Source organism: Sarcophilus harrisii, chromosome 4 (genome assembly GCF_902635505.1).
Source record: "Sarcophilus harrisii chromosome 4, mSarHar1.11, whole genome shotgun sequence".
NCBI classification, from domain to species: Eukaryota; Metazoa; Chordata; class Mammalia; order Dasyuromorphia; family Dasyuridae; genus Sarcophilus; species Sarcophilus harrisii.
Window position 1 is genome coordinate 161,577,050 of NC_045429.1, and position 27,250 is coordinate 161,604,299.

General features: G+C 34.9%; 1 protein-coding gene and 1 pseudogene across 1 annotated transcript in view; one reads left to right on the forward strand and one right to left on the reverse strand.

Annotated features, from left to right (window-relative positions):
- SGK1 (serum/glucocorticoid regulated kinase 1) overlaps positions 1 to 27,250 on the forward strand; it is a 156,176-nt gene that overhangs the window by 98,139 nt on the left and 30,787 nt on the right. Inside the window, exon 3 of the mRNA XM_031964235.1 lies at positions 8,825 to 8,900. Coding sequence (XP_031820095.1) covers positions 8,825 to 8,900 — 76 coding nt within the window. The remainder of the gene's footprint in view (positions 1 to 8,824; positions 8,901 to 27,250) is intronic.
- On the reverse strand, positions 20,844 to 22,312 carry LOC105750483 (annotated as a pseudogene).

The window sequence follows — 27,250 nt, forward strand, 5'->3', positions numbered from 1 at the left end:
TAAATCAAGGGAGTGGATTTCAACAAGATATTTCCCTTAGTCTCTCATTAAATGATATTGTATAAACTGAGAAAACATCTTCACAGTTAAAGGTTCTGCTAAAGGCCTCATTTCCAAAATATATAGAGAATTGACTCTAATTTATAAGAAATCAAGCCATTCTCCAATTTATAAATGGTCAAAGGATATGAACAGACAATTTTCAGATGATGAAATTGAAACTATTTCCACTCATATGAGTGTTCCAAATCACGATTGATCAGAGAAATGCAAATTATGACAACTCTGAGATACACCTGTGAGAGATACACACTTGTCAGACTGGCTAAGATGACAGGAAAAATAATGATGAATATTGGAGGGGATACAGGAAAACTGGGACACTGATGCATTGTTGGTGGAGATGTGAACAAATCCAACCATTCTGGAGAGTAATCTGGAATTATGCCCAAAAAGTTATCAAACTGTGCATACCCTTTGATCCAGCAGTGCTACTGCTGGGCTTATACCCCAAAGAGATACTAAAGAAGGGAAAGGGACCTGTATGTGCCAAAATGTTTGTGGCAGCCCCCTTTGTAGTGGCTAGAAACTGGAAAATGAATGGATGCCTATCAATTGGAGAATAAATTGTGGTATATGCATGCTTCTCTCCAAGAAGCTTAGAAAGACTTACATGAACTGATGCTGAGTGAAATGAATGAGCAGAACCAGGAGATCATTATATACTTCAACAACAATACTATGTGAGTATGTATTCTGATGGAAGTGGATTTCTTAGACAAAGAGAAGATCTAACTCAGTTCCAATTGATCAATGATGGACAGAAGCAGCTACACCCAAAGAAAGAACACTGGGAAATAAATGTAAACTGTTTGCATTTTTGTTTTTCTTCCTGGGTTATTTTTACCTTCTGAATCCAATTCTTCTTGTGCAACAAGAGAACTGTTTGGTTCTGTACACATATATTGTATCTAGGATATACTATGATATATTTAACATATATAGGACTGCTTGCCATCTGAGGGAGGAGGTGGAGGGAGGGAGGGGAAAAGTCTGAAGAGAAGTAAGTGCAAGGGATAATGTTGTAAAAAATTACCCAGGCATGAGTTCTGTCAATAAAAAGTTATAACTATTTTTTTAAAAAATGACATTGTGTACAAGCCAGAAAAATATGGTATTTGTTTGTATATGAAGTTGGTTATTGAATGTTTGGACTCTGCCAAGGACCTAAGAGACAGCTAGATAGGTGCAGTGGATAGAGCATTGGGCCTGGAGTCAGGAAGATTCATCTTTCTGAATTCAGATCTGGCCTCAGATACTTACTAATTGTACAATTCTGGACAAGTCACTTTCCCCTGTTTGCCTCATGTTCTTCATCGATAAAATGATCTAGAGAAGAAAATGGCAAACCACGCCAATATCTCTGCCAAGAAAACCCCACATGGGGTCACGAAGAGTCAGACATGACTGAAAAATGACTCAACAACAAAAATGAAGACATTTCAAATGATGGAGAATTTGACTAGGATTCCTGGACAAGGAATAGGAAAATGGATTCTTTGTTCACATAGAGAGAAGAGATAATATAGCTTTTCCTTATCACTGAGTTGTCTCAGAATTTGTGTGTGTGTGTGTGTGTGTGTGTGTGTGTGTGTGTGTGAAGACTATTGTTAGGAGCTAGAGTGGGGAAATGACCACAACATAAAATCTGGCTTTTCCTCAGAAGAAATCACAAAGCTTGATCTTCCTTGAGGACATTTAAGAAGGATTTCTTGAGTTTTTGTTTTGCTTTGCTTTTTGTAGTGTTGATTGAACAAAAAGAAAATGTATCCATTTACAAAATACTTATTACAACTCCCAAAGTTTTATACAGTTTTAATCTCAAATATTTATTGATGACCTGTGCTGTATTAGAACTATGCTCTGATGGATAAAATGGACATAGAAGATCCATATCTTCCTGTCCACATCTCTGCCCTAAAGAGCCTATAACTTTATTGGAGAGATAAGACCAATACACATAATTTGTATTTGGTTTGGGTCTAAAATTTTATCAGCATGAAGACTTCACATACATTTCCAGCTCCTTCACAGCACATAGTATTAGAAAGTTGTTTGGTACACTAAAATGGTAAATTGCTTGCCAAAAGTCATGAAGTAAGTATATGTCAAAAACAGGACTTGAACTCATATCTTCTCAACTGAAAGACTAGTCCTTCATTTGTACATTCTTTTTGTAATGAAGACAGCATAAACTAAATTGTATAATATAGAATATAAGTGCTATAGTTCAAAGATGAAAGACATTAATGTAGTCCAAGTAATGAGGGAAAACTTCCTAGAGGAGGCAGGATTTGTAAGTATTACATAAATTTGAGAAGGATATTTGGATTCATGTTTGTTTATGAGATTGTTGGCCGGGGGTGGGGTGGGGGGAGGGTTTCCCAGAATTCTTTTTGAGAAGACCAGAGTTTTTATGCTTATTACTTTACAGAAATTATGCATTTAAATGACCGGCAGAGATTAGAACCTATAACTCTTAAAATTCATTGTTCCACATAAAACAGGATGCTTTCATATTTTTCTTTGTGAGCCAACCCTCAGAAATGCAAAGATCTGCTGGAAAACAGAATCACTATAAATGTACAATTTACTTTGCTAAAAAAAAAAAAAAAGAAAGAAAAAAAGAAAAAAAAAGAAAAAAGAAAAAAGAAAGAAAGAAAAGCTATCCAGTCTCAGAATGAAAATTTACTAGCACTGCCAGTCATCATAAAAAATGCTCATGCAAAGAAAATACTTTATTTCTGTCAGGTATCCTTTTTACATGTGTTTCATATCAGACATTAAGGAAGGTCAACTAAAATTAAAGAAAACATTTGCCAGATCTGGAGTCCTCCAGCACATCTGGGATCCTCTGTAAAAATTAAGTCAACATCCTGGACTCTCAGAATGGCCAACTTATTAAATGATTTTGCAGGAACTATTGCTTTTGTAAGCCCTAAGGCAAGCCAAAATCTAGAATAAGCTTTTAGAACTCTGGACCAATTAATAGAGTGTTGTCCCATTGTATGAAGAAAACAGTAAGCATTTAATGTAGATATGACATTAAAAAATTAAAAAATTAGATCATTCCTTTCAACCAGAATTGCTGGCCACTAGAGATAAAGAGATAAAAATGAAACAAACTGTGCCCTTAGAGAACTTACATTCTACTGGAAGAATTACACAGCATGGAGATAGAACCTAAACTAAATTGCAGTGAGATACAGAGTCACATTAACTAAACTTTCTTTTTTTTAACAAGGAAATAAATTTTAAATTAGGCAAATATGTCCATAATCTCATATCCATTTTTTTTAGTTTTCTCTTGATCTATAAGACTTTTTTGTAAATATCTATGGGCAGAAAAGCTAAGTGACACTTCTGCTCTTGTGCTAATTAAAAACACCTGCTATTTTTTTTTAAGTCCTGAATTGGAAATACTTTTCGAACCCAGACCTGGTCTAGCAATAATCACATATGATTTGTTTCTTTCACCTACACCCACATTTTCCCCAAGTTTCATAAGACCCAAATCACTCCCCTTAGACAGATGTTCATCTGAATAGGGTATCTTAGATTAGTTGAAGGAAAACACAATGTGAGGGAGAAGTATATATTATACAAAATTATACAGGGTTACTATGTCTGTTGAGTTGAAGGTGTGCTTATATAGATAAACAAGATTAAAGTGTGGTGGGGTTTTTTGGACTATTTTTCAGGTAGAATTTCACATTGGAATACAATTGGACCTGAAAGTGAATATAATAATAATAACCCATATTGATATAATACTTAAGATTCAGATCATAGATTTTGAGCTGGAAGGAATCTTTGTAAGAGAGACGTCTCCTCACTATCATCTTTTGCTTGAACTATTAGAATATCCTTTAGGATGGTCTCAAGTCAACTCCCACTCTTTATTCTTCTTGACCTTTCTGCCTTCTTTGACAGTCAGTCCTTGTATTCTCTTTTTACGAGGTTCCTGTAACACTGTTCTCTCCTGGTTTTTCTTCTACCTGTCAGATCAGTCTTTCTTAGTCAACTTTGCTGGACTATCATCCAAGTTCTTTCACCTAACTATGGGTGCTCCCCAGGGCTCTGACCTGAACCTTCTTATTTTATCCTTCTATTCTGTTTTGCTTGACCTCATCAACTCCCATGGCTCAGTGGATAGAGTGCCAGACCCAAAGTTAAGAAGACTCCTCTTCTTGGCTTCAAATCTGGTTTCAAACACTTAAGAGCTGTGTGTCCCTGGGCAATTCACTTAACTCTGCCTCAGGTTTTTTATCTGTAAAATGAGTTAGAGAAGGAAATGGCAAACCATGTCAGTATCTTTGCCAAGGAAACCCCAAATGGGGTCATGAAGTTAGACACTGATGAAAATAAGGGAACAAAAATATAGAAGACTCTAAGGTCTATTTATCTAGTTTATCCTCTTTCCTAACTTCTAATCTTGCATTTTCATTTGCTATTAGATATCTTGAACTGGTTTTCCCCAAAAAATGTTTAAATCAGCATGTCTAAAACTGAAGTCATCATCTTTTTCCCAAGACTCTCCCCTCTTTAACTTTATTATTACTAACAAGAGTACGATCATCCTCCCAGTCAAGTCACCCAGGCTTGAAACCTAAATGTCATCCTCAACTCCTCTTTCTCATTCACTCCCCCCCACCCAAAACATATACACACATTCACATCTAATCTGTTAAATCTTGTCAAATTTATTTTCATGTTTCTGGTATAGACCCCCTTCTCTCCTCTCATATAGTTGCCTCCTTGATTCAGGCCCTCATCATCTCATGCTTAGACTTTGTCACTTAAAGCCCTTTACAATCTGACATTACCCTAATTTACCAATCTTCCCATACTTTACTAACCTCTCTATTTTATTATTCAGTGACACAGGCCTCCAGCATAATACGTCATCTCCAGACTGTTCCTTTTCACTATCTTCTGTCCCCTATGCCAGAAATGTCCTTCCTCCTCATCTCTACAGTCTGACTAACTGACTTCTTTAAGTCTCATTTCAAATCTTGCCTTTAGCAAAAGAACTTTCCTGGTTCACTTCATTACTAGTGTCTGCCCTCTGAAATTATCTCCAATTTATCTTACTCCCTCCAGTATATCTTGTTTGTGCAAAGTTATTGGCTTGTTGTCTCTCTTACTAGAATACAAGCTCCCTCGTATCAATGACTGGTTTTGTCTTTCTTTGTATACCCACAGCTTAGCCCAGGAGCTACCAGATAATAAGGGCTTAATAAATACTTGTTGACTTGACTAATTGATCTCCCTATCTACTGTCTGTTTGCTCCAATCTATCCCTTCCATAGCTATCGAAGTTATTTCCCTAAAACACAAGCCTGACCATGTTCCTCTCCTGACTTTAAGACAAAAATTAAATCATGGCATTTGAAACCCTTTACAGTCTGACTCCAATATACATTTCCAAGCTAACAGCATAATCGTTCTTCTTCAGTTGTATCAAACTTGTATTCTTGCTAGTATGGGTGCCTGACCTTGCAGTTTCCACCTTTGTCTCTGCCTCTACACAAACTATCTTTAGTGTCTGAGATATTTTTCCTTCTTACCTTTACCTCTTAGAAGTCCCAGATTCCCACAAATCTCAGCTTAAATCCCATCTGCTTCAAAATATCTTTACTGATTCTTCCAATGGCTTTTTCCAAATCACTGTGTATTTTCCTTCCATTTTATCCTATATTTACATTTCTGTGAACATGTTGCTTCCTTTATAAATATGTAACTTTTTTAGAGACAGAAGCTGTCCTACTTTGAATTTTGTAGCACTAGTGCCTAGCACCGTGCCCAGCATATCTATTAATTGATAGCACTCATATGTATATAGCATTGAAATTTTACAAAGTATATACATGATTTCATTAACTCTTGTGAGGTAAATACATTAATTATCTCTGTTTTTAAAATGAAGCATTAGTAAAGTTACTTGTGACTAATAAGACAGAATTTGAGTCCAGCTCCAGTATTTTACATATTTTCCCTCCCAGTTCCCCACCCCAGAAGATAGTAGCCTGTCTGCCTAATTCATAATGCCTTTATCCTGCAGAATATTAAGAATTTGGAAAAAGTAAACAAATATCTATAGTTCGACTGAATAAGCTTCAAATTTAACATTGAAACTTATCCAATTGTTCTGCTTAGCAATAACAGAAAAATGGAGATTGGATGGGGAAAAAAAAGAAAAAGAAAATAACATAAATAATAAAATTGTAAAAAGAAATATATCAATTAACAGGCATTTTATTTAGCACCTACATGTCTCTTAATTTTACTCCTTATTATTATCATTTCCTCTGGGGCCAAACCTGAGTCTGCCACACTTTATATTTACACCATGTGTTGAAAGCATTATGCAATTGAGAAAGGATAAATAATTAGTTCAAAACCATATCAAAAATTATTGGCAATGCCTAGGATGACAGAACAGTGACCTTTAACACTACTCTAATCTCTAGGCCAAATTTCTGTTATCCTTGTTTAGACTGAGAGCTGAATAAGAATACAGATGGCCAAAAATAGCCAAGCGAACCATGTAGCTTTGGGAACCTTCCCTGAAGAAACAAATGGGATCCACTTTGTTAAGTCTGATTGTTCCCCTACCATGAGGAAGTTTGCAGTGGACTGATGCAGCTAGGAAGAACTACTCTCCCAGAATGGGAGAGGAAGAGGGAAGGATGGCCATGTGAACAATCTTAGCCACTTTTCTACTAAATGAACACTACTAGTGAGCAGGACACATCAGAGGCAGAACAGGCACTGACATAACTATTATACCAATTGCCTAAAGGCCACTAGAATTCTTGCTGTGGTGACATTTGCTCAGAGTATTCCAAAATGGTATAATGCAAAGGTTGTTAAATTTGGAGTTAGATAACCTGGATTCAAATTCAGCTATGTAACTAATAACCTATATTGCTTCTGGATAGTTATATCTCTCTTGGTTTCTTTATTTGTAAAAATGGGGACTAGAGGAATCAGACCAGGATGTCCTCTAATAAGTTTCCATTCACCTCCAAATATATGTTCTTTTGATCTCCTTTTCTAAAAGTCATGGAAGCTAGCAGTGAGTCAATAAGCACTTATTGTGTTCCAGAAAGTATACTAAGCATTAGGGATACAAAGACAAAAAAAAATCTTTGATCTTAAAGAGCTCACTGCTAATGGGAGACAATGGAAATAACTGCACAAATAAAATGTATAAAGGATAAATTGTAAATAATAAACAGAGGGAGGATACTTAAGTATTAAGGGAGATCAGGAAAATAGTCTTGTAGAAGGTTGAATTGGGAACGAAAATTGAAGGAAGTCAGGAAGCAGAGATGAAGAGGGAGAGAATTCCAGGCCTGGGAGATGATTATATTGAAAATGCTTGATGTCAGGAGAGGAAGCCTCTTGTTCAAGGAACAAAGAAGCCAATGTCACTGGCCCACAGAGTATGTGACAGTGATGTGCAGGAAGACTAAAAAGGTAGGAGGCCAATTGTGACAAGCTTTGAATGCTAAACAGGAAATTTTATTTTTGATCCAAGAGGCATGAGAGTTTATTAATATTAATGATGGCAGGGCAGGAAGCAACATGGTCAAATCTCCACTTTAGGAAGATTTGTTTGACAATTAAATAGAGGATGGTTTGGAGTAGGAAGAAACTTGTTAAAATACTGAAAGGGTGCCAGGGTGATATCAGTGGGAGAGGAGAAAAAGACATTATATATGAGAGATATTAGGGGAATAAAGTAGACAGACCTTGGCAATAGATTGGAAATGAAAGGTGAGAAAAATGAGTCAAAGATTCCACCTAGATTTTTAGTCTTAGGGACTAGTTAGAATAGTGCTGTCCTAGAAAATAATAAAAAAAAAAAATTCAGAAATGAGAAGAGTTTGAGAGGAAAAATAATTATTTTAGTTTTAGCATGTTGAGTTTTAAGATATCTTTTGGATATCCAGTTTCAGATGTCTAATAGGCAGTAGGAGATTAGGAGAGAAGGGAAGGCTGGATAAGAAGATCTGAGGATCTACAGCATATAGATGATAACTACATCCATCTGATTTAATGAGATTTCTAAGTGAAATCATCTACAAAGGGAAAACAAGGGAGAAAAGGACCAAGGGCAGAACTCTTGAGGAGAACCACCTTTAGCATAATTTGAATAATTGCAAAGAAAACTAAGGAGTGATCAGATAGATAGGTTTAGAACCAGTTTTGAGGGGCAGCTAGATGGAGCAGCCGATAGGGCACCAGCTCTGAATTCAGGAAGACCTGCGTTCAAATATGATCTCAGACACTTAACACTTTCTAGCTGTGTGATCCTGGGCAAGTCACTTAACCCCAATTGCCTAAAGCGAAAAGAAAAGAAAAGAAAAGAGCCAGTATAGAGTAGCAAGCCTTATAGAAACTTAAAGAGGAGAGGGAATCAAGAAGAAAATGGTTAGTCTCCTATTTTGCACACCTACTTTTCCTCCAGGAATGGGAAGAAGTACACCAGCTGATACTTTTGGAAGAGACCAGTGCTGGAGAGATCAGGGATTGTCTTCAAGCATAGACTGCTTCGGAATAATTCTCAAGAGGTCTCTATCCTCCAGAGACTTCAAGAGATATAGGAGGCAGTGATAATCACCACTGGACTTTCATATAAACTTTTGTAAATGTAGGACTGTTGAATTTGATTTAGTATGGCATCTCAGCAATCCAGGCATCTGAAACATCACAGTCAGTATCACATTGTGTTGTTCTTCCTTGTGTTTTATAGATGAAAGAGCCGAGTATTAAAGCTGACATCCTGAATAAGCCTGACCCAAGAACTTTCTGGAATAACGATGACTCAGGTACTAATGGAAAATCACATTCTGGGCACACACAGAGATGTATTCTATCAGCAGTCCCATGAATGTTGGGGGCAGGGAGGGAGGGAGAGCCAAAGCAGGTGCTTGTGATTGTCATCTTAAATAGTATTATGTAAGAAGATTATATCCTTTTCTAAATCCAGGCAGACTGAAAATTTAAGACAACTGAAGCAAAATCATACTTTGGGCATTGGTCCAAGATGTTAGTGTTTGTTGGTAAAGTCAGTTTTATAGTGGATGAGATTAATCGTCTCATAATGTACAGTAATTCTCTAATCTATATTTCTTACCACAATATTACAAAATACCTAATCTAAATTTCAGAGCATAGTTTTTTAGAAAATCTCTCACTTGAAATCCTATTGATCCATCAGACAATAAGAAAAATGAAAACAGAAGAAGGTGGTTTCCTAGACTATACACTCAGAGAAGAAATCATTCCTATCCTCTCATTGTTTATGTTCAGGTCTCTTGCCTTCTTAGGTACACAGACTATTCATCAAATAAGTCAATAACATTAGGTCCACAAATATTTAAAATACATTTATGGTTATTTTCTGAGAAACGGAAATCTGATAGTGGTTATTCACATCCATATTAGAAACAGAGTCAACACTCTAAAGGTAGGAAATATATATTTTCCCAAGGCATTATTTCATCTAGAAATAATTGAACGGCAGTAATATGAAAAGAAAATGGACCCAAGATTCAAATGGAACCATGGACCAGAATAGACATGGCTCTGCTTTGTCATGACCAACCTACTTGAAATACTAGTAGCTAAACAAATATAGACAGGCAGTGGGTCTGTGCAAAAAGACTAGAAATTGCATGTCATTTTGTGTAAGCAAAAGGCAATCTATTTAATGTGTGCTTTCAGCTCTCTAGTGACACATCTCATGAATGTTTTAAAATAATTGTTAATCAGCTGTAGTTGTGACCTATTTCCACTGAAACTGAAATGACAAAGGAGGATGACTCTAATCATATTTTGCTAATTGAACTTCTTATAAACAAGTTAACATCTAAACACATAAATGGGAGCCAAAGGAAAGCAGAATGAGAAGCAGGTGGGAGAAGGTGCAAAGAGGCACCTAAAGTGGGAGGGCATGAATCTTTAAGCAAAGACTGGATGACCACTTGTTTGGTATATTGTAGAGGGAATTTATGCTCTAATATTGTTTGAAATAGATAAGATCTAGGATCTCTTCCAAATCTATGATTTGGAAATTATCAAATATCACATTGAGCTTAGTCTATATCTTACATGATTGATAACATTTGCCATCATATTTCTAAAATGACAGCTTCATAATTTCTAGACATCTAAGTGCTGCTTTGTTTGACAGAAGTAGTCATTCACCCCCAAAATAAAATGATTAAATTGTAGTAAAAAGAGAAAATTAAATTTTAGGCATATTTTTCTTTTGCACTAAAAACTGTCTAAAGCACTAATGATTAGTCTATTCCAGAAAAACAATTTTCTTGACACTACTGTAAAAATGTTCAATAGTTGAAATTCTTATGATCCCAAGATATAATTCTATTATTATCAAATTATTCCTTTATGTTAGCCCCTACCGAATCTGATCAGGAACCAGAAGAAAAAGAAATTAAAAGAATTCCTCAGTCACAATGAATATAGGAGAACATTACTATGTGTTTTGAGACGAACTTGGGTTTTTTTTTTTTAACAGTTTATACTTTTAATTATGTTTAATTTTTAAAAAGCAATCCTATTTATCAGGTTCTAGATATTACATATACTTGTCCCCAAATGACAAAAATATACCAGAAAGTAGGTGAATATCTTTTAAAAATATCCTGGAAAAGCTATACTCTACTCACTTCCCATATGGAATTTCTTTTACTTAAACATTTTTAATGTCATCTTCATTATCACCATATCCCTTTCCCCTATTCCTACCAACAGTTGTTATTCAGTCATTTTCAGTTGTGACCAACTCTTCATGCCCCATTTGTGATTTTCTTGGCAAAGATAGTGGAGCATTTTGCCATTTCCTTCTCCAGCTCTTTTTTACACACGAGGAAATTGAGATGAACAAGGTTCTGTGACTTGCTTAGGAGTATGTAAGGCCAGAATGAACTCAAATAGACTCATCTTTCTGACTGGAGGCCCAGTACTCTATCCACTATACCAGCTAACTACTTCCTACCAAGAGAACTATCCCTTATTAAAAACAAACAAACAAACAAAACAACAACAGATGGGGGGATGAGGGGGAGGAAGCAATTCAGCAAAATTAATGGTGTCATTTACCAAGTCCAAGAGTTTTTGCAGCATTCTATGCCTATAAACCTAATTTTTTTCAGGGCCAGGTTTGCTCATTATTATGATAAATATTTGGTGTTTTTGTTGTTGTTCTTTCCATTTACATTGCTGTTGAATATATTGTTTTCCTGGTTCTGCTTATTTCACTTTGCAGTAGTTCATGTGGTCATCATATTCATCGCTTGTTTTAGCATGGTAGTTTTTCAATATATCCATATGTTATAACTTATTTAGCTACTTCTCAATCACCTCACAAATGTTTTAAAATAATTGTAAATCAGCTGTAGCTATGACCCATTTCCACTCAAACTGAAATGACAAAGGAGAGTGACTCTTATCATATTTTGTTCATTGAGCTTCTTATAAACAACTTAACATCTAGACACATATATGAATATTTTAACATATGTGTGTTTGATTTCTTTGAAATCAAATGTTTCCAGCAGTGGGAATTCTTGATTCAAAACATATGCAGATTTTAATCACTTTCTTACCATATTTAAAAATTGCTTTCCAAAATGATTGGACCAATTCACAACTCCAACTACAGTATAATTGTGGGTCTATTTTTCCATAACTCCTAGTAAGGGCTATTCTAATAACATATTCAAGCATCATCCAGCCAATGCAAGTAGTATTCTGAGGGAATTCCTGCTTTCTGTAGATCAGAAATATGTTCCCTTCTGTAGAATTAAATTTAGCACATATTCTCTGAGCAAGATATAATGGAATTGTTGCTGTAAGATTTCCTTGGCAAAGATACTAGAATGGTTTATCATTTTCTTCTCTAGCTTATTTTATAGATGAGGAAATTGAGAGAGTTGAGTGACCTGTCCAGAATCACACAACTAGTATATGTCTGAGATCACATTTGAACTCAGATCTTTCTGGTTCCAGGCCTGGTGATCTATTTCTCTCAATCAAAAATTTCAAGGCTCCTTCCTTATAGAAACAACTAAAATCTAGGCATAACTGGCACATAACTGGATCAAAATTCAAATAATATGAACACTTCAAATAATGAATTGGGACCTAGCTGTAAAATGTGTTGTTAGAATACATCATTAGTAAGATAGAGTTTTTGGTTAAGTATGTTCATACTCCACACATATCCTTTGGGTCATCCTCAGATTTAATTCATGGAGAGTATGATAATTTCATGACTCAGAAGAATGAAGCAACACTCAAAAAATATTATTAATAGTTTCTAGCAATGAAAAAGAACAAAAATACACATATATCTGGTGGCTGGCTTAAAGAAATTTGGAACCTAGCAAAGTAAACTGATATAGTTATAGAATGTTTGCAGTCACGGGTTCATTAGAATAAGAATAAGAATAAAATCAAAGATAGTACTATTATTAGGACTCACAACCCTTTTGTTCAATTTAGCAAAGATGTATTAAGCTTTTCCTATATTCATGACATTATGCTAGGACCTGGAGATATAAGACAAAAAAGAAACTAGTCATAGCTCAAAGAGCTTACCTTTCTCTTTCTCTGTCTCTCTCTACCTCTCTCTTTCTCTCTCTCTCTCTCTGTCTTTGTCACTATCTTTCTCTCTGTCTGCCTTTCTCTCTCTGTCTCTCTTTCTCTTTCTGTCTCTCTCTCTGTGTCTCTGTCTCTTGTCTATCTCTCTTTCTCTCTCTCTCTCTCTCTCTCTCTCTCTTTCTCTCTCTTACTCTCTCTCTATCTCTCTCTCAGTAGGGGTAGTAGAGAGAAAATTATAAAATAATTCTATAAAGTGAAGTTTAAGAAAAAAAATTTTCCCCATGATTTTAAGCATATAGGGTAGGATAAATGGTGTTTGAAGAGGGAGATGCCTCTTAGAGTTTTATCATGTGAGCCCTAATAAATGTTATTTGGCCCTTAAAATTTTGTTTGTGTTGTCCCATCATTATCCACTCCACAATGATACTAGTACATTCCTGGTACCCAAAGAAATTATGAATTAAAGGAAAAACCTGAAATTCAACATGGGAATAATATTGAGAATATGGTGATAGTAAATGTTTAGGCGATAGAAAGAAAAAGTAGAATTTCAAGGTAAAAGACCTCAGTTAAAGTCCTGTTTCTAAATTTAGGATCACAGGACTACAAATTTAGAAGTGAAAAGTCCCATTTTAGTCATAGAATCTAACTCTTCATTTTATAGAAGAGGAAACTCAGGGAAAATGACATGAAATGATTTGCTCAATGTCTCATAGCTAGGAAATATCAAAGGTAGAATTTAAATCCAGGCTTTTTTCCTTCTGATTCCAAGACAAACAAAATTTTCCCATACTATTCTCCCCTCACAGCATTATTCAAAAAACAAATTATTGATTCTGGAGTTTCATTTTTATATTTTATATTTTATATTTACTGTTTTGTAACTTTTTAATTGTGGGACACAATAATAATTTTAGCTAGTCAATATTTTGATGGTTAATACAAATTATATATTCTAATGAATCACTGACTGCAAAAATAGCTATAAACATGAGTTTCAGATATTAATTATAAGTCATATGACAGTCATAACTAGTTTTTAAAAAATTAATTTCCCTGAAGAACCTACTGACCCTTCTCTCAAAACCAGAATGGAATTTCATAAATTTAGACAATTCAGCTCATACTCTAAATATGGTAGACTATCTTTTCTCTTATCATTTCACCCATACTAACATTTTTCCCCAAACCATTCAATTTCTCCTTCTTTTGTTAAGTGCCAACTTTTGCTAAAGTGACTTTGCTGTTGTCTTTTTGTAACATGCAAATTACTGTCCTGAAAAGGGCCTTCTTTATGAAGACAGTCTTTTTGTCATTGGGTGCACTCCATTATTTTAATTCTTTTCACATTCTCAAGAAATAATTAGAATAAAATTATGCCACCATTTTCTTTGTATAATGTGTTCAGGTGAGTGGAATATTTCCAGGTGTACTCCCCTCCACAGTCTGCAAAGTACATTTTGCTCATTTAATCTTCTATGCAGTTATTTGAAGCAGTTAAATAGGGCTATTATTTGGAGTTAAATCATGATAGACCCATGGATTGAAGAGACTCATCTCTTTGTTAGGATGGGAACAATGACTGAATACAGGTAGTTCAGACAAGAAACCCAAGAAGGTTGAACTGGGTTGAAATATAATGAGATTTTAGAGCAACTCAGATCTGGTGACATTATGGGGACTAGAACCTTTAGTTGGCATAAGAGGTGAGAAATCAGTGAACGTTTTCTTTCTCCTCTAAGTTCTGGCATTTATGTGGAAATGGGAGAGAGAAGGGGAGGAGAGAGTTGAGAGAAAACTATAACTATTCACTTAGTATTTACTCCCCAACTTGTTTAATTGAACTGATAGGGAACAAAGATGGTTAGTGACTTTGCTGAGGTAAACAATGTCCATTTTTATACATTCTAGAGGTTGGCCTGGAAGTTTCTACTCTTGCTTTGTTCTATTTGCTACATCTCTGTATCTTTTGGTATCTCTGTGCACTCCTCCAGTATCTTAGTTTTATCTTTGTAACCTCAACTATTGTTTTTTACATACCTTTGTTTTTCTAGAAGTGATATTACCTTGATTCTTAACAGACAGATAAATTGTCATTTCAATGTAGGATGAGTTTCTCCACCCCGGTACTGCCAGATAGGTCACTTTTCTCGAATAGATTTGAATAAGTTAAGCAATAATAAATAGTCAGTTTGCTATGTAAACCAATTGGGTTGTACTTGGGCATTTATTTCAAGTACTGCTAGACTGGAAAATAACATTTCAGCTTGCAGTTTACCCTTTGCCCTTTCACATGAATCCTCCCTTTCAATGACTGATGATAATTTTTTTGTGGTTGGATAGATTTCAAGCTGAAAGGATCTGGTCCAAATTTCTTTTTCAACTGAGGAAACGGTCCTTAGAGGTTAACTGATATGCTCAAGGTCACATAGGTAGCAATTAATAGAAGCAGGATTTGAGCCCATACCATGATTTCCTCTCACTTTTGAATCTTCCAGATTTCTGTGTAAGGCAGTGAGAGTACTTCTTCAAAAGCTGCAGGTCTGCTGAGGCTAAAAGATGGAGATATTGACAAGACACATTCCTTATCAATATATGTGCTATTTCCCCACATTTGCTTTTCCGAACCTTGCCATTTTTCCTCAAACTTCCCATCATTCCCCATTCCTCCACTCTCTCAGATTATTTTTTTTTTTTGAGGATAAAGGTAGAACAAAGTCAACCTATCACACTAAATATGTGAGATGGTTCTATATAATGAATCCTAGTCACCTTCCATCTTTTGCAGCAGTGAAGAAAAAAAATAAAAACAAAACCAACTATATGAAGTAGGAGGAGGAAGATGAATAGAAGAAAGGAGGAGGAGGAGGAGAAAGAGAAGGAAGAAGAAGAGAACAATCACCACTACCACCACTAAAATCTTAGCTCCTTTTTTATTCCCTACAACTGGCTTCCTAGCAGATCACAAAGAAGACCCTCCATTTTTTCAGTTCCAGGAATTTTTTCTGGCTTTCTTCCATGCTTGAAATGCTCTCCTCCTAGACTCCAAATATTCATCTCCCTAGTTTTACTTCACTTACATCAATTCATACAGTTACCCCAAACTTCTTTGAAATCTTCTTATCATTTCTAGAGCCCAGAAATATTCAATTGCAATCAAGCATCACAACCTTTTTAACTATTCTCTAATTTGATTTTGTTAAGCACCTACTTTTCTCAAGGCACTGAAATATTATCTTCCTTTTTCCTTCTTAAAATGCATGGCAATTTTTATATTTAGGAGAAAAAGTCATTGTGTTACCAAAAGAGCAAAATGGCTAAACACTCTCCTTTTTACATGGAAACTTTCTACCTGGAAAATTTTCTATCCATGTGTTCATGCTAGAATTGAGCTCTTAAAAGTTTTTTAACTTTCATTCTCAGATTCTGAATTATTTTCAGCCTGAATTCCTAGAATCACCAAAAAAAATTTTTTTTCAAGTGGAATAGCTATATTGCTCAGAGCAAATACTGTTTGCCACCTTATTTGAAAAATAGTAGGGTATCACAGAGGTCAATATAACTTTACACCATTCATGGTGGCAAAGGCACCATACTTCAGAAAGCTTCAGAAGCTTCAGAAAGGACAAAGAGCCAACCCATCACCCTAAATAAGTGAGATGATTCTATGTTCTGAATCCTTTCCTCTCACAGAGTATGTTCCTCTCACAGCAGTAAAAAGCCTATGCAAAACCAAACCAAACCAAACAAAAGAAACCTAGCCCCTTTGAGGCAACTTTAGATTAGAACTACTATAAACCTCAACAGAATCTGTTACTAAAATTTTCACTCAGCACATTTATGTGGAGTCCTATTCATTGCTGCTCAAATGATGTACTAAAACCATCATAGAAATATTTCTATTGCTTCATGCACAAATTGTTTCAGATAGACCCATGTGAGAAGCCAAAGAGGTGATTTGAATGACACACTTGCAATAATAGGTGAAAGGGAAGGAAAAGGGAAGGAAGGGAGGGAATGAAGGAAGATGGAAGGAAAGGAGGGAGGGAATGGAGAAAGGGAAGGGAGGGAGGGAGAAAAGTAAAGGAAGAGAGAGAGGGAGGGAGGGAGAAAATGAGAGAGAGGAAAGAAGAAAGGAAGAGGGAGGAAGGAAAGAAGAATATATTAATGTGCAAGGAGAAGAAGAGGAGCACTCTTTCACCCTCTCACTAGGTGAATCATACTAAAGGCTTAATTCATGTCTTGTAACATATTAATCCTGACAAATATTATAATATAGTTCAAGATATTGTTGTCATTTAATAAGGCCATCTTCTGTATTCAAACTATCACTTCTTTCCCGAAGGAAAAGGTTTTTGTTAATTCTTTATTTCCCTAACTCTCTTTTCATTTCCAATTTCGAATGGAAAAAGAAATGGCTCAATCAGCACTCTCTTTCCCCAGCATTATTTCTTTGTAATAACTAAACTCTTGATGTTCAAATCTATGAGGTAGAAGTTTGTCTTGAAAGTTCTATCACCTCCCCCAACCCCTTCCAACTTTCCCTGCTCTTAATTCCTTCTCCCTTCACATCAGTAGCTGGTACTTTGTGTCCTAGACTTCTCAGATTGCCTCAGAGAAACCCAGAAACCTCCAGTATAGAAATAGATCTGCCTTTCTCCAGTGGAATTTACAGATTCTACATTTTCCTCTGTGATGACTTGCCTTTTCTAAATCCCCTTCCTTCAGGGTCTACCCCCTAATTTCTAAGAAGATTTTTAATGTGTTAAATTGGTAATGGCTTTTAAAGTGCTGTCTCATCAGGGGTAACTCTTAACCCAAGAGAATGAATCATTAATGTTAGAATGGAGGCAGGTCTATAGGATAATATCTTTAGAGAGCAGAAGAGAGGGCTGGGTAGAGGAAAAAAGAATTTCCAGTGACCTTTGAATCATACCTTGCAGGCAGCTGATGTCTACCACACTTATTAAGGGAGTGGAGATATTTTACATTTAATCTGTATAATAATTCCAGAGGACAGAATTGGCATGAAAGATATTATATAATTGTATCAGTTATTTGGAAACAGATTTATATTCAGTTAAAGAAGTAACTTCCTCTCAAATACACCTGTCCCAAAACAAAATAGCCTGCTCAGGAAATAGTGAATTTCTCTGGTGCAGTCCTTCTCAAAGAATGAGCTACAAAATTCTGACTACTATCTTACTATAGATAAAAGAAAACTTGGAAGTTATTGTAAGTTATGTAACATGAATTTTACTTATCTAGCATATGTAACAATATTTTATTTGCAAAAAAACCAAAACATACTTATAATTGAGCACTAATCTCAGAACTTGAATTTACAAAGAATGTAAAGGGATATAAGGTGGTTTGCTGAGAAAAAAGGGATAAGGGAGTATAAGAGGCCCAAAAAGAAAAGATTTAGAACAATCATTGTACAGAATATGACAGTCATGGAAGAATAGAAGAATTGTTGTGAGAAATGATATTGAAATCATTAAGTTGAATTCATAGTGGAGTCTGACTAGATAACCTCCTCTGGTGGTATATGAGAAGTAGAGCAGGTAGAAAGAACCTAAGATTAGAATTTGGCAGGGCATGAGTGATGATAAGACGAAGGAGCAAAAGATTTAAGAATAAAGAAGAGAGTGAACTGATTACCATGGGGCTAAGACTATAAAGGGAGAAAAAAGAGATTAGGCCAGGGCTGATAGGTTGGAAACACAATCTAAGGATGGAGGTTTGTGATAAATTAATAGATATTAAGAGGGATGAAGTAGAGAGCAAGAAGCAAAGAAAGAAGATTATGGACAGACATGAGAATTTGAGAGCTATGCACTGTGGATCACTAATGGGTAATGGAAAATCAAGAATATGCACATCTCTGTGTGGCTAAGTTGAGATAAAATGAGAGGTCATCAGAGCTGAAGAAATTAATGAAAACTGAAGCCAGGGTTTTTGAGAAGATACCAACATGTATATTGAAGTCCCAAAGTATGATAGCAAAAGTAGGGAAGACAAAGAGAAAAGGACAAAGGAGAGAGAATGACCTGGGTAGAGGACCTCAATCAGGCTTTAGATATGATTTAGACAAATAAAATCAATATTTCATGGAAAAAGAGGAGAGGTACCTAAGTGATGGCAAAATAGTGAAGGTCTGAAAATTTCCATAAAGATGAAATTGTGATTTCATTATTCAAAAGTTAAGGGAGAGAATAAGGAGAATTACTGATCTATCTCATAGTCAAGGAGGAACTGTTTGATGGGATAGAAATGATAGGCATGTTTTTTTGGGGAAAGTAACTATTCAACATTAGAACTCATGATTGCAAAAAAGTATAAAGCCAGAAAAAGTCTGCCATGTACCTAATATGTTATTTTTTTCTGAATTTTTCCTAGTAGTATTATATTTTTCCAATATACATAAAGATAGTTTTTAATATTCATTTTTGTAACATTTGGATACCAAATATTTTTCCCTCTTTCCCTGCCTTCCCCCCAGTCCAAGACAGCAAGCAATCTGACATAGGTTATACATGTACAATCATTTTAAACATATTTCTTTATTACTCATGTGGACCCATATTTTAGGAGAACAAACTTTGAAGAGTTCAGAGAAAAGGTGTCATTACATAACCCCCAAGTCATAATAATTCACCCCCATAATTCATTAAAGACAGTCTCATTCTTTAATAACAAGTCCTTGAAAATCTAAGGAGTTGAGTATATAGTTTATCAATTTCTTCTTTCTATGCCTTTACTCCTCTTATCAGGGAAGATAGGACAAAATACTTGCATATAGTAAATTATGTTTTAACTGGACATGTTCCCTAGGCTTCTCGACAGTGAACTATGGGCTATACGCTAGGAGGACAGAGTACCAGTAGTATCCCAGAAGCTCAGCAATATATCTAATTTGAGTAAAGAGTCATTCTAGTCTTATTCCCTTCACATTTTATAGCACACATGTTATAGAGGTCAAAAGGTAAAATGAAGTTGAGTAAATGACTATTACTAATCTATGAGTATTGAGTCTACTTTTTTTAATTGATGCATGAAGTTAATCTTTTGTCCTAAAATATCTGTGCAATTAGAGAGAATGGTGATAAATACTTTGGGAATATAAAGATTTTAAAAATGCCACCATTCTTAAGCAAGGTTTGTAGAGAAAAAATATATAATTTCATATGACTGTATGGATTATGAGAGGATCCAAGTTCAAATCTTGAGAGTTATTCTTATTTGAGGCAAAATATCAGTTCAAAACTCCCCTATTAACAAAGTCAGATGTCCTCACTTAGAGTCTGTTGTATTTGCCAAAGTTGAACAAATTTTACTATTTTGATACTAGTGTTTGTCTGAGAGCTAGATTTGGTCCACTGTTATACTTAAACCTGGATTAACAATATATCTGGATAAGAAATGGACATGTATCACAGTACAATCATATTAAAGCCATAAACATCATTTTTCTATTCTAACCATTAGGACAAAAGAGGAATATCAACCAAAATATCCCCCATATGTCAGTTGGTGGAACATTTTTCCTAGTCATTTAATCCCTAGATATGAAGGGGACTCCATTGCTCATATTTATATATTTTTAGTTTCATTGAAACTTGTTCCTTAAGGCATAACTCATAAGCTCAAAAGAAACATCTTGACTATTTAAGAGTATTCTAAAGTAACAGGAGTAACAACAATTAAATATTTTACACAAAAGAAACATACTTTCTGCTTCATCGGAAATGGTTTTTGTATCAGGACAACAGATACAAAGCTGATTTCCAAGAGTTTTCTGGACATATAACAGAAATAATCATTACCACCACAAAAGAGACTCAAATCAACATAAGCAAACCAAAAGCTTCAGGATTGGGAGCCAAGATGACCATGATGAAATGCACAAGATCTAAAAGATAGTTCATAAAGATCTGAAAATACATATAATACTTCATTTATTCCAACTCAATTATATTTTCTTGCAGTAACTATGTCAGTCAAATCGAAGACCCCAAAACTAAGTCCAATAGCAATTATCCCTGCAAACAGCAACTTGACAGAGATTAAAGGTACAGGCTTTGGACTCATCTCTATGTACCCTTTAGTAGGATAAGACTCAATTAGGAAATTGTACATTCCAGTTGCAAAAAAAGCTTCAAGTCCTTCTTTAGGTACTACCACTAGGGATGATTTCTTACTTTGAGTTAATCTAGTATAGATGTCTTCAAAGGAAGAATGCATGAAAACAGAGACCATGAGAAGGTCAAACAGACCATCTGGGTTATTACAGAGATGAAACCTGTTTAAATAAAGCCATACTTTTCTCGGTCTCATGGTTTTCACTGGTATTAGTGAAATCACTAATACCAGTGATGGCTAAGGCTGCCACAGAAAGACTGAGTGCTGAGCCACTCAGACCCTGAAGGTAAGCATAGTCACTAGTGATGTGATCAAAGCACAGGACAATCATATAAAGGAAAAAAAGAGCCATCAGCAAGAAACATTGGTTGGCTGAGTATAAAAGGCATCCCTCATGGAAAGTATGGAAAGGCTGTGTGGGAAAACAGCCAGGCTCTTTTTCATTCTCAAACTCATACTTAGGATCTTTTTTACTTATCAATGGTCTCCCTCCTGGGCTTTTGACTCAATATTTTTTTGTGTGTGTGTAAATTCAATTGTTTCAGTTCTTTATCTGACTTTGGAGAAGCTTTCAAAGCCAGAACTGGGATTTCTGGCAAATTTTCCAGAATAAGAAATACTGAATTTACATGGAGAACAAATTCCATCCAGAGACGAACCCATAGCTAATCATTGAAGAACTTAATATCATTATCTGACCAATAGCCATGGAAGTCAAAATATTAGTTAAATGGACAATTCTTCACATTATAATATGCATACCTGCTAATTTGCTTTTGTACCCCCCCCCCACCTGCAACAACAACAATTTAGTCTCTGAATTGTGATCCCTTACAGTGCTGGTCAAATTTGCAATATATGTGATATAATAACCCAGATATAATAGGAAGTAAGAACCCATTCAGTGTCAGGAGGTCAGAAGATTAGCTTTATGTTAAATAACCATAATTGGTATTATGGCTGAAACATTCTGTATAAGCAAATAAGTCTGGCCCACTTTAAACCTTACATTCTTCTCTATCTAATCTCCAATGATGGCTCCCAGGATCAAAACAGAGCTTGCCACCATGAGTTCATAAACTTCAATTAAGAGCATAGAATTCAACTAGAAGCACAAATACTCCAAAATGTCACATCTGGTCTCTCCAAGTGGATAGAAAGTGATCAAGGTAGAGAAGAAATTTTGCAGAGGTAACATAGTCTTTAAAGGATCAACAGCATCCTTCATGAGTGTTTTGGTCATTTTTGTGGATCATGATACCAAGGCCCCTTGTTGAGTTTTCTTTGTACTTTGCTGTAACTGCCACTACTGATGTTTTGATGTTTTTGTCATTAGCTGGAATGCAAATATCTGAGACTTCACCGCCAAAAAGCAAGGGAACAAAACAAAAACAATGTTCTAGAAAACTTAAAATTTAAAGGCAATCTGGATTTCTCTTTGTTTTCTTTCCAAACTTAGCTGTCATAGCTGAAATTGGAAAGCTGTAGTTTTATGGCTTTAGGAGTGAAGGGTAGGCAGGCTTTGAATGGCTTTTTTGGGTGGGTGGGGGCCTTCGTGGAGGTTCCCAACTGCTGAGACAGTCCTCCCTTTGTTTTTTAATTCTCTCTAAAGTTTCTGTTAAAACCTAAATTCAACAAAACTGACTTCAACTGTTAATCTTGTGTTTGCCATAAGCCAAATTTCACATTCACTTAAAATTCATAGTCGCCTTTTTTCATATATCAGAAAAACTTTTTAAAGTTTTTTTTTTTAATCTTTGCATCTCTTCCCCCATGCAATTTAACAGATCCATTTCTGTTCCAATCATTCTCTTTGTATCTCTCTTTCCTCAGAAGTTTCATGGTAAATATTATAGTGTTTCTGGACATTTCTCCTTTGCTAATATACCAAAAGCAGATGGAATGTAGCATTATAAGCTCAGGAAGTTAATTATCTCACTTTAACTACTTTCTCTCCCATTTTTATCCATTCATATGCTGGAGTAATGAGGCATATCAAAATTCTGGTGGATTTTAATTGCAACTAATAATGAGCATTTACCATGAGTGATAATTTAGTGATAGTGATCATTAAAATTAAATCCAAATATACTTTTCTTCAGTTAAATATGTTGAAAGTTTCAATTTTTCAGTTGCCAAGAACAGCATCTCAGGATATACAATCTTTATTCTTTAAGAGTTTGACACAACTTAAGCTAGAGAGAATTGTACAGTTTATCTACTCTTTATTTTGAAAGCTGAGACAAACAGGGCTCAGAGAATTTGTGATTTACCAAGCTTATGAAATTAGTAAATGACTATAGGAGGAAGAGTACCTCCCAGAGTCCTTGGCCTTTTAAGACAAAGTAGGCTGGTTCTTTTCTTTAAACCCTACAAAAACCATCACATAGTCTTAATTAGTTCAATTCTTCTGAATCTATATTGTGACTTTCAAGGAGCCCTTCAGTTGCTATTGCTAAGTAAATTTCTTTTTGTTAACCATCAGATCTTACTCTTGTGGTTCTTTTCTTTACTGTATTAAGCCTCAAAGATCAGGAAATTGACCTCAGTCAGGCCTGTCTTACAATAGTAACAAGAATTTAAACACAGGCAATATCACGTCAAGACCAGCATTTCTTCTTCTGAATAGTACTGCTTTCAAGATTTTCAAATCAATAATTAGGGAGAAGTTTTTCCTTCCTATTCATCTAATCCTTCGTGCCAAAAATATTTTTATTGGATTGAAAGCAAAGCATGTAAAAAAAAGTTTGAAACTTTATATTTATCAACAAGCATTTATTGGGTACCATAATACTATGGAGGTGTTATGGGCTCACTTATTTTAATTGGCCCTTCATGCCACCCCAATTATCTTCTTTATTTAAGTCGGTTTTCTATTTTTTTAAAAATCATTTAGTGGCATTGTTATTGTTATTATTTTGAAGTTCATGTAACTTGAATTCTCTGTCTAGAAGGTTTTAAAAAAAAAGTTTTTTTTAAAAAAAGCAACAATTAGGAGATTATCTGCCTAACAATTCAGTGTAAAGCGGGGAAAAGTGGATAACAGATAAAATCATGTGGCAGGGTTACATTCAGTTCTAGGTCTCTACAATGCTTAGGGGGGGAAATTAGTTTGTAAGTTTTTATACCAATCCTAAACACTAAAAGTACCTGATGGATGTAAGTGCATAGGTGTGTGTGTGTGTGTGTGTGTGTGTGTGTGTGTGTGTGTGTATGTGTGTAAAAGTATTATTTTCTTAAGTAGAATATTACAAAGAACTACTTTGGTGGCAAGACCATAGCTCCAGGTAGATAGATTCCCAAATAACAAGAGAATCTGGACATTTTGGATACAGAGGATAAGGTATCTTTTTGTTATTAAAGATCACTGTCCGTTAGAAAATTATTTCATCAAGGACTATTTACAAAAAGCAACAACTTTTTTTTTTTTCATAAAAAAGATATGTTCAAATTAAATGTTTTACAAAATAAGAATAAGAAACATTAAGCTTTATTCAATTAAGTTGCTCAATTCTTTGTTTTCAAAGAGGACTAATGACATCATAGGATGATGTCTTGACTTGCCAGTGAATTGGACCAAGTCATCGCCTCACTTTCTCTCCCACAATCATTGAAGTCCAATGGCAAGACAAAGGTCAAGACAACTGGCAATTCAATGAGCATGCCATGTATAAAATCATCAGCTTTACTCCCTTCTCCATCAAGTTCAGTGATAAAATAAAGATCAAGACCACTGGAGATGGCCCAGGATATAGTGGGTATCATTGGTCTTTCTAAATTAAAGTCTTTCCCAGGTCTCAGTTATGGTTTAAATATACTTTAGTAATTATATTGCAATAAAATTATTCTTTCAACAGGAAGAAAAATATGCAGATTAACAAATGGCATGTGGAAAGTACTGTTTAATAGTAGTGAATATTTATATTATACTTTAAGGTTTGCAAAGCACTTTATTTAAGATTTCTTTTTGCTCTTTAGAACTTTGAAGTTTGTGTAATTCAACCCTCTTATCTTACGGATAAGGAAATAATCTCTAGAGAGTAAGGGACTTCTTCACTCCCACATCTGGGGAGCAGAAGAGACAGAAAATAAGTCTTGACTCCCAGTCCAATGTTCTGATCATTCAACTTTATGATTATATATCATGAGTGAATAAACATAAATTTAATTTAATATATAAATATACTGACTATATAAGACTATATACTATATATGCAACATATATAGTTTTCTTATATGTAGCTACTTACTAGAAAATATATGCATATATTCATATATTTTTTCATAGATAGCACTGTAGAACAGAGCAATATAACTGGATAATTTGTGCACATAAAACAAGGTCTTCATTAATATTTTTCCATTCATGGTAACTTAAATATCATTCATTCATGACTTGAAAATTGGTTTTTCTAATTATTAGTTCGACCTCAATAGCAATTTCATAATCATTGAGATCTAGCTATTATGTGCAGATAATGTTTGAAAGGGACATGAAGTAAAAGGTGTTTATGTTAAATTTCAATTAAGACTATCTAAGCTAAAATAAATCATTGAAAAAACATCATAGTTGCAAGATCTAGAAATAAACATTCCTCTGAAATTGCCCTTTCATCATTTTAGATGCCTCAGCCTGGCCAGAAAGGTCAAAAGTTTTGTGAATACTATTTGAATTAAAAAAGGAAAGCTATACTGGTATTTTCCTATAAACCAAACTACTCTACAATCTTTTAAGAGGAGGATTTTTTCAGATAGTTTTATTTGTATCCACAATAGAATATAGCTTCTTCATTACTATCAACCAGTAGTAACCAGAAAGCATTTGAGAAGAAGTTCTGTAATTTCCTTTCAGTTAAGGGGAGCTAAGTTGTGCAATAATTTAAGCTTTTTATCTGGAGTCAAGAAGATCTGAATTTGAATTTGATCTCAGACATTTACCAGCTGTGTGATCCTGGAGTGGTCACAACCTATATTTCCACAACTATAAAATAGTTAATAGCATCTATCTGATAGGCTTATTTGAAGGATCAAATGAGATAATATTTGTAAAGTTGTGCCTAGTGGGTGCTTTATAAGTACTTGTTCCCTATGTCCCTTCCCCTTCTCCCCAATTGCACTGAAATAATAAACTCCTAGGATTGGAAAAGTTCTTCTTAGCTAAGTCAATTCCTCTGACTTTGTTTATTTTTTTGAGATAGTTGGAGTCTGGTACAACCCAATCTTTTACCCTTTTCTTTACTGTCTCCAGAAAAGAAAATTTCACTGTTTTCCTTTATAAAATGTTCTAGTACCTAGTGAATGAATAGAGTATAGTCACTTTCTCTTTAGTATAATGGTTATTTCCCCACCCATTCTGTCACTCAGAAGTCTGGGATTTGATTCCACAATGGGGAGAAGCTTTATATTTGGGGCAGGCCTGGGTCAGCAAGACTCATCTCTCCAAGCTCAGATCTGACCTCAGACATGTGATCTGGGCAAATCACTTAACCCTGTTTGCCTCCATTTCCTCATTTGAGCTGGAGGGGGAAATGGCAAACCACTCCAATGTCTTTGCCAGGAAAACTCCAGATATCGTTACAAAGAATCAAATGAAAAATAAAACAGAATGAAGAATGACTTGGCTGTTCTCTGAAAATCTGGAAAAATGCATAAAGTAGGTAAAAACTAGAAAACAAAAAGCAACACCTGCTTGTTTCACAATGGAGTCATAAGATTGTAGATTTACAGTTAAAAGAGTTGAAAGATCATCTAGTTCCCTATTTACAGATGAGGAAACTGAGGATCAAAGACAGGGAATGACTTGTTTTCAATCACATAGGTCATATTTCACTCCTTATATGATCTCCTCAATGAGCATATTCCTTACCTTGGGGCAGGTCATAACCCAATCCTGCCTTCCCATTCATATTTTTTTACCCCTTTTCTTCCAAAGATCTTTCACCTCTCTAGATTTTTGTTTTGTTTTGTTTTTTAAAGTCAGAGATACCAGTGCAGCACTAGCACTCAAAACTGTCAGAAAAAAAAAAAAAGATTTCATTGACTGACTCATTTGAAAATTACCTGTATTTCTCTGAACAGCAATCACCTTAATGGACTGGGAAAAAATGCCTATTTTCTCCCTTTTTAGGCCCTTGAAAATGAATGTCTTACTGTAATCCTTCTAATGAGTTGATTCTCTGTCTATCCAAATGCTGCTACTATCATAATATAGTAGAATGATGTCTTTAGAAAATACCACATCCTTAAGGGGGAAAAAAAAATGGAACCTGATAATTTCCCAATCTGTTTTAAGCAAAAGAGGAGAACGGAATTGTAGTGTTCACATTATCCCAGGTGGATAGACTGAATCAGTTTGTAGTATAGATCATTTATATTAATTTCCTATATAATTTTTCTGTTTAAA